This window comes from Diorhabda sublineata, chromosome 7 (assembly GCF_026230105.1).
Source record: "Diorhabda sublineata isolate icDioSubl1.1 chromosome 7, icDioSubl1.1, whole genome shotgun sequence".
NCBI lineage: Eukaryota > Metazoa > Arthropoda > Insecta > Coleoptera > Chrysomelidae > Diorhabda > Diorhabda sublineata.
This window is the reverse complement of record NC_079480.1, coordinates 13,335,248-13,348,014: the sequence shown is the minus strand read 5'-3', so window position 1 is coordinate 13,348,014 and position 12,767 is coordinate 13,335,248. Positions and strand designations below refer to the sequence as shown.

At 29.8% G+C, this 12,767-nt stretch overlaps 1 protein-coding gene across 9 annotated transcripts in view; it reads right to left on the bottom strand.

Moving 5' to 3' along the window:
* Positions 1-14: 14 nt before the first annotated feature.
* Positions 15-12,767, bottom strand: part of LOC130446232 (plasma membrane ascorbate-dependent reductase CYBRD1-like) — an 85,510-nt gene continuing 72,757 nt past the window's right edge. For 5 of the 9 annotated variants that reach the window (XM_056782338.1, XM_056782341.1, XM_056782346.1 and 2 more), the window contains one exon: positions 5,894-10,469. In XM_056782338.1, coding sequence (XP_056638316.1) covers positions 10,319-10,469 — 151 coding nt within the window. In that variant the 3' untranslated portion in view covers positions 5,894-10,318. Of the gene's footprint in view, positions 4,062-5,893; positions 10,470-12,767 lie in introns of those variants that run through there. The other 4 variants (XM_056782339.1, XM_056782347.1, XM_056782345.1 and 1 more) reach the window with 1 other exon arrangement.

Here is a 12,767-nt window from a genome sequence, read left to right as displayed (position 1 = left end):
TAAAAGGACAAAAGGACAACTTGAGAATACATTTATTAAAACTTACAATACTTCTACATATCAATAACTGGAATATATTAAATAACATAAAAGTAATGTAGATTATATCATATAACAAATAATGCAACGAACAATATAATTCTAAAATTGGTCCTTTAAATAAATTGTACTTTAATATATTATTCGATAAAAATAATCTCTAATTATATATGTATATACTTATATTTGAAGAAACATCAAAAGATATAAAATATTTTAACGTGAAAACGGAAACCACGGGATGAATCAAACGAAAAGTCACCGGATTTAGTTTCGCGACACTCGTAGATACAGGACGATGTGACACAGGAACGCAAAGTCTGTTTTTGTGGGTCCCATAGTTTCGTAATGTCCTTATATAGACTCTTAATTTATAAAAAATCATTAATTATAATAGAAACGACATATTTTTTAACATTACTTTCAAAAGAAGTTACAAAGGGGTGTCGTAAACTTTGAACTTCTTTTATTATGTATATAACTACATACTAACACACATACACCGAGTATTATTTGATTACTTGCTTTTTTTGAGCTGAATTTATTTGATTACAACGTTTAGTATAAAATTTATACTAGAAGATCATCGAATATTCAAAATGTCGATGACTGATGACAGATTTCACGACTATTTCAAATATTTGATGCATCTTAATACTTTGATCGACTTATTTACGAAATGATTAAAAAATGTATTTGCAAAAAAATCATTTTCAATAAAATCAAATCAAAGCAAACGACTGGACTGGTCTACTAATATGATCAATTTTTAAGCCCAAACGGTAAAAAATTTTGACATTTACCACTACCAGGAATGTCACTATACTTGGAGCCATTTCAAAATTTGAATCTCATATTTTTTTAGTGTATACTGCGATCTAAAATAGTTTGAAATCGAGAAATTTGTTGCTAATTAGTTGTCAAAGAATCAGCTGAGAAATAATGATAATGTTAACTTTATATTAAGATAGCAAAAAATTTTGCAAATTGTTTCTTTTTTGGAAAATTTGTGTTTGTTTATTTAAGAAATAATTCCCTATGGCACAATACAATATAATAACCAAAAATTGATAGTTTTCTTCGCAAGACCAACTACAAGACATGCGTTTCTTTAAATTGACAGTAAAAAGAGACAACAATATAATTGAGATAACGTGAATAAATTACAGCATTAAAGATTGAATTTGACGTGGGCTTTGTTTACCGTGATGTTTTTAACGCATTTTTGAGTTGAACGTGTATTTATTATTAAACTCAGTTCTTTTAAGAACTAATTTAACTTTTTATTTAATTATAAATCGGTAATATGAACATAAAACCTGCTTATGGCACAATAAAATAAAAGGAATTTTAGTGAGGTTGTAAATAACAAAGGGAAATCAAGTGATGCCATCAGGTACAAAGGTAGACAAAGAAAGAATAAAGTTTTGCTAATACAGATTCCCTTAAAAGCGAGTTGACTACAAAGAAAACCAAGATGAAAGTCTATGAAACAATAATCAGAATTTGGAAGTAAAAGTTGGACTTTAACCAAGCCAGACTTAATGAAAATAACGAGTATTTGAAAGAAGATATTAAGGATTTTCAAAATCGAAGATATACTCAATGGAGAAGACATAATAAAATTCAATAAGTTCCAATGTTTGACTTGATTTAGTCACGTGCTGAGAAAAGAGAAATGAAAGGATGCCATCCACCACTAGGAAGAAATTGCCAAAGAGGTTAAGGTAGATGATAATAACTGAAGGTGATGGATGGATGAATAACAAAGGATAAACAAGTGAAGCATATTTTACCAATAAAAAAATCGAAGATATAGTCATTGGAGTCAATAAGTTGAAGTGGTTAGATGGGTGGTGTTATATCTGAAGATGAGGGATTGATGGAAAACAAAAAATAACAAATGATGTTATTAGAGTATAATTAAGTTGGGAAAATTTGCCAATCAAAAATCCCTTAAGAGCAAGTTAAATATAAGGAAAACCAAGATAATCAGAAAAATTAAAATGCGAAAATGAAAGCTGGACTTTAACCAATTTGCAAGACAAATTCCAATTTTTGACCAAATTAGACCAAAAGCTATTTCTGACTGAATTGTTTGGAGACCTTTTTCTAATAAATTAAGTTCAGAAAATTGAAAAGCTAATTTCACACCAAATATAACTTGGAAAAACAATTTTTTATCGAATTGACATCAGAAAACCCAATTTCTGGCCAAACTAATGTCAAAGAAACTAAGTTTTCGTCAAATTACACTTACAAAAGCCATTTTAATGCAGAAAAGACAGTTTTTGACGAAATTAGACTTACAAAAGCCATTCTTGACTGAATTAAATTGTGTGGAGACCTTTTTTTTTATATAAATTAACCTTATAAGAATGATTTTTCGAATAAATTGGACCAAGAAAAGTACATTTGATAAAATTAATCTGGGAAAAGTCATTATTGACCGAATTAAACTCAGAAGAGATATTTGTTGACTGAGTTTAACTAAAAAAGGCCAAATTCAGACCAAATATAATTAGAAAAGTCAATTTCTGGCCAAACTAATTTCAGAGAAGGCATTTTTTGATTCAATTACATTTACAGAAGCCATTTTGGACCATGTTTAATGCACAAAAGACATTTGTTGGCTAAATGAAATCAAACAAATTAAACTACAATATGTCTTAAAACTATTTTTGATTGAAAGATCTCCAACTATAATAGTGACGTGGAAGCACGTTGTTGAAAAGACTAAGGGCCACCACGTGCTTTAGTACCATTTGGTAAGATAAATACAGAACCAACAATAATTTCTAGATTGACATATTTGTTAAAAAAATGGTCAATTGTTTTGTTTGTTGACTTAATAAAATATAATTAAAAAAACTCGACAAAGCGAAAAGGCATTTACATTTTGGGAATCAATCAACAAAAAGTTTACCCGAAAAGAATCATTTGAAATTTTATATTAACGAAATCTTTGCTATTTTAATGTCATTTTTCATGAAATTCTGCTTGAGCAATGAAACTAATCAGCAATAATTTTTGCTATTCTAATGAAATCTTTAAAATTGTTTCTGATGCATTTTGATATTCATCGAAACACACTTTCGGCTGTTGTTCCCATAGTTTTTATGTTTTTTTTTTGTAAAAAGATATTTTGTCCTATAAGATATTGAATATAAAGTTTGGTGCCATCTAATATGTCAAAAAAATACAGATTTTAATAAATAAATTTGAAAAGCTTGAGGTAAAAGTATTAAAAACTATCCTCTATTCGCTTTAAGCCAGAAATATTTTAAACAAAAAAAACATAAATTGAAGTTACATGTATTTCGGTCATTTTAATTAGTTTCTGAGTGAGGGAAACAAATATAAAAAAATTTTTTCAATAAATGCAACATTTTTCTAATTTTAATAAAAATATCAAATTTTGAATGGACGCAATAATTATCAATATTACTACACTTACCATCTATTACTTCTACTAAAGTTACATCGACATTTTGGCATAAATATTTAGCAGTCACATTGGAAATTCACGCTGCAGTATTTTCAATTCTACGTTTTCTAAATTTTCCTCAAAATTGTATACAAATTTCGTTAGAAAAATCGCACAATTGAACACTTTTTAAGGGATAGTTAGTCATATATAAACCGCCCTAAACCAATGTTAGTTGTTCTCCCGGCACTTCCCCATATATACAAAAAAAGCGTGTATTATCAACATATACGGGGGTTAGTCAGAATATGTATTGGCAATCGAAGATACTAATTAACTAGACATGCACTATTTAATTTAACCTAAAAATTATCGTTGGATTCAGAACCGTTCCGGTTCTGATGTTGCGTTTACATCCGAGACTTTGGCGCTAGATGGCGCCTTTTCCTACAACCTTTCAGTAATGGTCATTCTAGTGTCGCCCTTGAGGGTTGGACTACGTACAGCGTACGATATTAGGATACCAAGCGCTACCAGTACCATCCCCAACGCGTTAATGACGATACCTTCTTCTTGCCAATCCGAGTAAGTGTCTCTGAAATAGGGTTAGTTGAGGGTTAAATATTTACAAATTGTTATATTCACATATTGCAAGCAGTTGCCCAATTTTATGCGAATAATATCATGCAAATGTAATTTTAATGAATATTTCATCTTCTTTATTCATTATCTATTTTTTTTAAATGGTTTTTGTACTTGTATTGTAGGGCAGAAAAAAGTACCAGATGAAAAGGAATTAAGATGAGACGAAATTAGCAATGAAATTATAACAGTCAATATAAAAATAAAGTTTATAGACACAATAATTGAAGAAAGACAGTTGAGAATTTTCGAAAATGTAGGAAGACCCAAAAGTAGTCTAGTGAATGTAGGGTGGCATTTTTTAATCTCGAATAGCCAATTTTTAACTAATCTACAGACACTCAACTTCTGAACAATTTGAATTTAAAAAAGAAAGTTTTTTCAGAAAACTGAACATTGAACAGTCTTTTTTTTTCCAATTCTAGACAAAAAGCGCCAATTTTTGACCAAATTAGACCTGGAAAAAGAATTTTAACCAAACATAACTTAGAAAAGCAACTTCTTGCAGGAATTAAGTGTAGACAATCCAATTTTGTAATAAATTGAACTTAGAAATGGTGGAATCCCTTCTTCTTAATAGATTAACTTTATAAAAACCATTTTCTGACTATATTAGACCAACAAAAGCTTATTTAATAATATTAAACTCCAAACAATTTTTGACCAAATTAAATTCGCAAAAGCCATTTTGGACCAAAGTTAATGCAGAAAAGACAGTTTTTGACTAAATTAAATTGAGAAAAACCAGATTTTGATTAAATTAGACTTGGAAAAATCATTTTTTAATCAAAATAAAATCATAAAAGCTAGCTTTTGGCCAAACTAATTTCAGACAAGTAAATTTTTGACCAATTTTGGTTACAAAATCCTTTTTAGACCAGATTAATGCAGAAAAGAAACATTTGTTGATTATACAAAATAAAGAAAAGCCATTTTTGACTACACAATTAATAGTCAATGTAATTAAGCATTGGAAACTTGGAAAAACATTTCTTTGAACGAGTGAGGATCAGAATATGTAATTTAAGGCCTAACTATAAGCAAATAAGCAAATTTTTGACCAAATTAGATTCAAAAAACGCAATTTCGTCTAAATATAAGAGAAAAAAGACATTTATCGTTTAAATTTAATTAAGAATGCCAATTTTTGGATAAGTTAGACTTAGAAAAATCATTTTGGACTAAATTTAACAGAAAAAAGACAGTTATCGTCTAAATTGAATTAAGAAATGCCAATTTTTGTCTAAATTAGATTTGAAACAACAATTTATTGATTTATTTAGGGTCATTACAATCCGTTTATAAACAGCGTAATTTAAAAAGAGCTGAAAGATTTTTCTACTAAATTGAACTACACCAAATTAAGTTCAGAAAAGTCAATATTCAGCGGAATTACATTTCACAATCCAATGTTTTGACCAAACTATTCGCTTGTTTTGTGAAAATGTGATATAAAAATTCGGAAACTTCACTTTACACCATCGCCTCTAATGGCAACTTTAAATCCGGTATCCCTAATTTCAATCTACTTCAATTTATAGACAAAACGATGAGAAAAAGAACAAATTTTGTTTTGTTATATTAGACATTTCACATTCGAACGTTCGAAGAATTCTTTTATGTAGCTGCCGATCGAAAGGCGTTCAATCAGCCTGTCATTTTGACGTTTGAAAACAACCATGGTATACAACGAAGATTATTTTCATTTGTTTACATTAAACAGTTGTTTTAAGGGTATGTTTACATGGTTACGAAGATTACCTTTATAGGTAAACAAATAGTTCAAATGTTTCATAAGATACTTTATATTTTGATAAAATATTCTGTACAAGGGGAAAATATCAGGAAAAAAATTATAAAAATATAATAATAATGGAAAATATTTACACAACTAACGTGTAAGAATAAAAATAACAAAAAAACAGAGCTATACATACATACACATAAAACTATACGGTTAAAATGATCCCTTGGAGTAAATAGGGATCATTATTTATAAAAAAAATGGAGGTTTATAAAATTTTACATTTTTCATTTTCGCGAATATTCTTCGAACGTAAACAGAATACTTCCAGAATATTCGATAACTGTGGAATTATATAGAACCAGTGACAGGAAAAAGAAGAATGAACTAACCAAATGAAATCTATCTAACTTCAATACAATATTTTCAATGAACATCAGTAAGTAATGCAGTCATTTTAGGGATTTTAATCACCAATTTGGGAAAAAATTCTTAGTGTCATGAAGATGTGATAAATCGACATTGAATCGTGTCGACTAAAAAAGTTGAAAGGTCAGGAAAATTAGTTTTTCGCAAATATCTCGCGACCTATTACTCGAAGGTCAAAATTTGTCATTATAAACGTTTTTTTTCGTGAAACTACAACATATCTGTAAAAAATGCCTTTGTAAGATTAATGTTGTCAAAAATATGTTTTTCTTAGTTCAACCTGGTCGCAAAATAATTTTTTTGGTCTAATTAGGCTTTTCTCAGTTAAATTTGTTCAAAAAAGGTAATTTTTGATTAAAATTAACTCAAAATAAGCCAATTTATGATCAAATTTAACCAAAAAAAGCTTGATGAAATTGAAAAAATCCTATTTGGTATTAAATTTTAGATAAGTATATTTCTGATCAAACTAAATTCAAATGCTTATTTTTGACCAAATGAAACTCAAAATAGAGAGATTTGTAACCAAATTTCACCAAGAAAAGGATGAAACTGAAAAATTTGTAACAAAATTAAGAATTAAGAAAAGCTATTGTTTAGAAAATTAAACTCAAAATAGCCAATTATTGACCAAATTTAACTCAAAATAAGCCAATTTCTAACCTCACCCAACCAAGAAAAGCTTGATAAAACTGGAAACGTCCTATTTGTGATTAAATTTTACTAAGAAAAGCTTATTTCTAGCCAAACCAAATTCAAAACACCAATTTTTGACCAAATTAAACAATAGCCAATTATTGAAAAAATTTGACTCCAAATAAGCCAATTTCTAACCTAACCTTACCAAGAAAAGCTGGATGAAACTGAAAAAATCCTATTTGTGATTAATGTTCACTAAGAAAAGCATATTTCTGACTAAAATAAATTCAAAAAGCCTATTTTTGACGAAATTAAACTCAAAATAGCAACCAAATTTTACCAAGAAAAGCCTGATGAAACTGAAAAATTCAATTTGTGACTAAGTTCAATTAAGAAAAGCGTATTGTTGACAAAATTATTTCTAGCCAAACCCAATTCAAAACAGCCAATTTTTGATCGAATTACATTCACAATAGACATTTTATGACTAAAAAGAGGTCTGATCAAACTGAAAAAATCCAATTTTCGACCAAGATTTTGACCAAATTAATCTCTAAAGAGCCAAGTGGTGACCAAATTAACGTCGAAATAGCTAATTTTCGATCCAATTTAACTTAGAAAAGCCTAAGTAAAGAAGAAATTTCAGTATTTTCCACTCAATTGAATTAGGAAAATAATAATTGGAACAAAAATAAACTCAAAAAATGCCAATTTTTTACAAATTTAAAGAAAAAAGCAATTTATGACTAAGTTGAACATATTTTTGATCAAATTTGACGCCCAATTAAACAAAAACAAAAAGCCATTTTTTTCAGAAATTTCACTAGAAACCTGATTAAAATGGCAAAAACTTGTTCGTTACCAACTTGAATTTAAATAAGCCATTTGTTGACCAAATTAAAGTTAAAAACCAATTTTTTACAAAATAATTTAACTTAAAAATCTATTTCTGACCAATCCAATCTGAGTAAGACTAATTTGGTAACTGTATTCTATCCTGAGACTTCAACATTTTTTAAATATAAATCGACAAATTCAAGTTTCATTTGGTTTATTCAAAATCCGAATCTGCCCGTAGATTTTCCACATTGAGGTAATCTAAAATTGATTATTCAAGTACCTCTTAGATAAGAAGCATCGAAGCATAACTCGTGATACATCATGCATATCATATTATCTCGTTACATAGTAAAAGAAGCTAGTTATGCTGCAATTTTCTAACAAAAATATTCTAGCATTAAATCAAATCACAAAACAATGCAAAAAATTTACTCCAAGGAATTTATAAAGCTCAAACCAACCCACTTACACTTTATACCAAAAACAAAAGATCAAATATTAGGCAGTCATTATTTTATTTATTATATTTAAATAATTGTTAAGCTAATATTAGTTACTGATTATTTATCACGTTGAAAAAGAATTTGTAAACAATTTAAGGGAATGAGGATTAGATCTGAATACAGTTTGTTTTTAAAACGATTTTAGGAGCGCCAAAAAACTTTTTTGAAGGTTTTTATGTTCAAATACATCAATTAGAAACTACCACCGTCAAAATTATTGCAGAATCGAAAAGGGCGTTCGACAAGGTGACGCAATTTGTCCTAAACTTTTCACAACTCTTTTAACATATGTCTAAAGACAAGCTAAACTATCGACGATCTCCAGACCAGTCTTAAATTGTGAATGATTATCAAAGCCTTTCCTATGATTTTTGAAACGCCAATTTCTGACTGATTCTCATCCAAGTTGAACTACAAAAACCCACTTTTGATCAAATAGAATATTGGGTATTTTTTACATTTACAAATTTTAGAAATTTCTGTATAGAAAAGCAATTTTTGGACTAATTGAATTCAGAAAAAACTTTTTGACCCCTAATGATTCTCAGAGGAGCTATTCTCTGACCAAATTAGCTCAGAATAGCCGATTTTTGATCAAATTGACTTTTGAAACGCCAATTTATAGCTAATTCACAGCCAACCCTTACCACGAAATGCCAATTTTTGATCAAATTGAGCTTAAAATCTAATTTGAACCAAACTGTGCTTAGAATATAAAATATTTGCCATTTATCACATTGTAAACCAAAAAGAATCCATTTTTTGAAAAAGTTCAATCTAGAAAAGCAATTCTTCGACTAGATTGGACTCAAAAAAGCAACATTTTGATTGGATTATTCTCAGAGGAGCTGACAAATAGTAATTGAGAATTGGCAATTTTTGACCAGAGTGATTTTAGAAACGACAATTTCTAACTAATTCTTAGACAAATTGAATCACTTGAGTTCAATTTTTGACCAAACTGTTCTTAGAAAATACAATTATGACCATTTTTCACATAGTAAACCAAAAAGAGCCCATTTTTTAGAAAATTTTAATCTAGAAAAGCGATTCGTCGACTAAATTAAATTCAGAAAAGCAAATTTTTGAATGAATCACTCCCAGATAAAAAATTTTCAGACAAAATGAATTATTTATAATCAATTTTAGACCAATATCTGAAAAGATTCATTCAGAAAAACAAAGTTCAGATTAAATTAAACTCAGAAAAGCAACGTTTTGGTCAAACTAATCTCAGAGTAGCAGTTCTCTGGTAAGTTAACTTAGAATACCCAAATTTTTTGCCAAAATACACAATTTCTGCCAATGTTGCACATATAAAATCCAAAATCAAAAATTTAACTCAAAAAAGAAAATTTTTGAGTGAACTAATAGCAGAAAAGCTCTTTTTAACTAAAAAAACTAAAAAGAGCCATTTTCGATCATACTAATTTTGAAAAAACCTTTTTCTGGGCACAGTAATTTTAGAAAAGCCTATTTTCAACCAAATTAAATTGTACAAAACCACTTTGTCCAAATTAGACCCATAAAACGAGTTTTCAAAAATTTTAAAATTTCCATATCGATTTCTTTTTGTTAAAGTAGTGATACAAAAATTTATTTGACCAAATCAAATTCAGAAAAGCCATGACCAACATGCAAAAGGCATTCAACATCCTCAAATGCTAGAGCTAACGAAGAAGTACTGAAGAACTGTCTTTAGTCCAGAGTTTGAAGAGAAACTTGAGAATTAAATTTTACAAGGAAAACGCAGTATCAAAGGAGTAGCAATTAGCGGAAGATGTACTGGGGATTCAGATAATAAACTATTAAAAAATTCAAAGCTCATTCAAAAACAAGCTGCCCTATTAATCCTATTTATTTCAGAAATCTGCCCAGTGCCCCCTTTCCTTTTATTTTGATTTGAAATCACTTGATGATGATGACCTCAAACGTACTAAAGATGACTTATATAGATTAATCAGTTCTATAATGTAGATCTTTTGTTTTTCGCATTTTGAACATTCATATACACAATAAAAGCTACAAATTTATTATTGAGCATCCTTTCCAATTTTAGAGATCTCCTGAACGTATCAGAATGTGCGCTCTGAAACGAAACTCCTCCCTTTGGAGAATGTAACTTATGATTATAGCTAGAGCAATCAATGACATGCCAATTGTGTTTATTATGATAGCCTCTTCTTCACGCAACGAATAACGGTTTCTAAATAAAGCAAAATAACACAAAATAAGCAAAACAATACAACTTTTTAAGCTTAACACATATTAATATGAAAATTATAAGCAGGTCGTTTTTTTTTTGTCAATCTTTGATAGCTTATTATATACAGTAAGACGTGGATATGCGCTGTAGACGACTATACATTTGCCCACATAAGGACTTCAGCCATTTAATTGTGAAATTTAGATGGTCGGACCTGGTTATCACATAAATTGTAAATGAAACCAAAATATTTTACAAAATACTTCATTTAAACAGCATGTTAATTTCAGGTATTTATTTCATTTACAATTTGAAGCGACAACTAGCTTCGAGTATTTAAAATTACTCGAGTTATTTTCAAATTTCCCGCGAAATTGTGAATGAATTTTCAAATATCCCGCGCAAGCCAATTTTCAAACGGCCGCGCATCTACAGCGTTAGCATGGATATGAATCTTAGATCAAATCTTTGATTATAGAAATCTTTTTTCTTGTCTAAGGATCAAATGAATAACTGGTACGGAGCCAGTCGGAGAGATGTCGCTAGGATCGAACTTTGGACTTCAGTCTGCGTTGTGCTACCGCCACGTTAACATAGTTGCCGTTATTGATCATCAAGTCCAACTTTTAATACAAAAACTGCTGAACAAATTCAGACATGACAATGTTATAGCGGAGGAGTTGTTGAACTATGGAAGAGATGGCGTAGAAAATATGATATTGACGTGCTGTATCCAATAGAAAAGAAGAATTACAAAATAAACTAAGATAGTTATTGAAACATCTAGTTAAAGATTGGCTATAAAGTCCTAACCTCTATATTAAACAATAGACTGAAATGGGTGTCTAAAATTGAAATCGGAGAATTACAGACAGAAGTATATCTGACCAAATGATTGTTTCACGTCAGGTAATGGAGAAATGTAACGAACATGACATCCACATCCCCATCGATTTTAAACAAGTTTTTGATAACATCAACAGATCTAAAGTGAAAGTAGCACTTGAAAACCTAGAAGTGCCTAGAAAGATGATAATGATTAAGTTCGAATTTCTCGAACCATTGATCATATTCATACTGAACACACTGTTTACACTACCACTACACCAACACTCACGACTACACTGTCTGACGCGCGTCTCGATAACCAAGTTATCGTCTTCAGAGACTGTTTAGTTTACCTTCAGTCTCTGAAGACAATAGCTTGGTTATCGAGACGCGCGTCAGACAGTGTAATGATGTATAGGTATAGAAGATTCAAAAGAGCTAGTTAAAATAGATTATCAACTTAGTAACCCATTGAAGATAAATAAAGGGGTTTATAACTACTCTTCACTCTTCCATAAAGCATTTTGACCAACGGGGTACAATATTTAACCAATTGGGTGCAAATGTGTTTCCATGCTGATAACATTACACTGACATCAAGAAGCAGAACTAGCTTGGTAGAGTTGTTAGAAGATATGATGATAGTATATGACCTTCCAACACAGTAGACTTTGCAATAGAAAACCGAACCTTTAAGGGGATAAAAACCTTCAAGTACCTTGGGGAGTTTGATAGACAATAATGTAAATGTGAGTCTACTGAAGAACAAACTTCAGGAACACATCGCCGAAATGCAGATCTACAAAATTCTTATTTTCGCAATAATCTCATAAAGACGTTGATAGAGTACGACAAAAAAGGATTAAGAAAAGTCATCAGGAAAGTATACAGATGCATGAAAGTGGAGAATGACCGAAGAATCAAATATAACTGTTAGATGAGCTATATTCTACAAAACAAAGGCATTGTTCACTTCATTAAACCTATGTAAATCTGAATCTACTAAAGAACAAACTTTAAACGTCACGTCTTCGAACTCTTATTCATTAAAAGAAAATTCGAAAGAAGAGTCACCATGGAAGTATACGGAAGCCTGAAAGTGGGAAAGTTCTTCATGAAAGGAACTCTTAGATAAGCGACATACTACAAAACCAAGACATTGTTCGCTCCATCAAAGATCGAAGAATCCATTGATTTGGTAAAATACAAATATAGTCACGAGTGATCTTCAAACTATGCGAATCAAGGATGGTGATCGAAGGGTTAGAATACTATGGAGGTTTATTGTTGTAAAGGACAAAGCCCACGCATGGCTGTAGTACCCTGTGGTAAATTATATAAAACGTAGCTAGTTTCCAAATAAACCAATATTTTCACGAAAACATTGATCATTTAAATTCTTTGGAGGACATTGAAAAACTTGTCCAGAATTATGAAACTGTCTTAATCTGTTTAGTGATTTTATTGAAA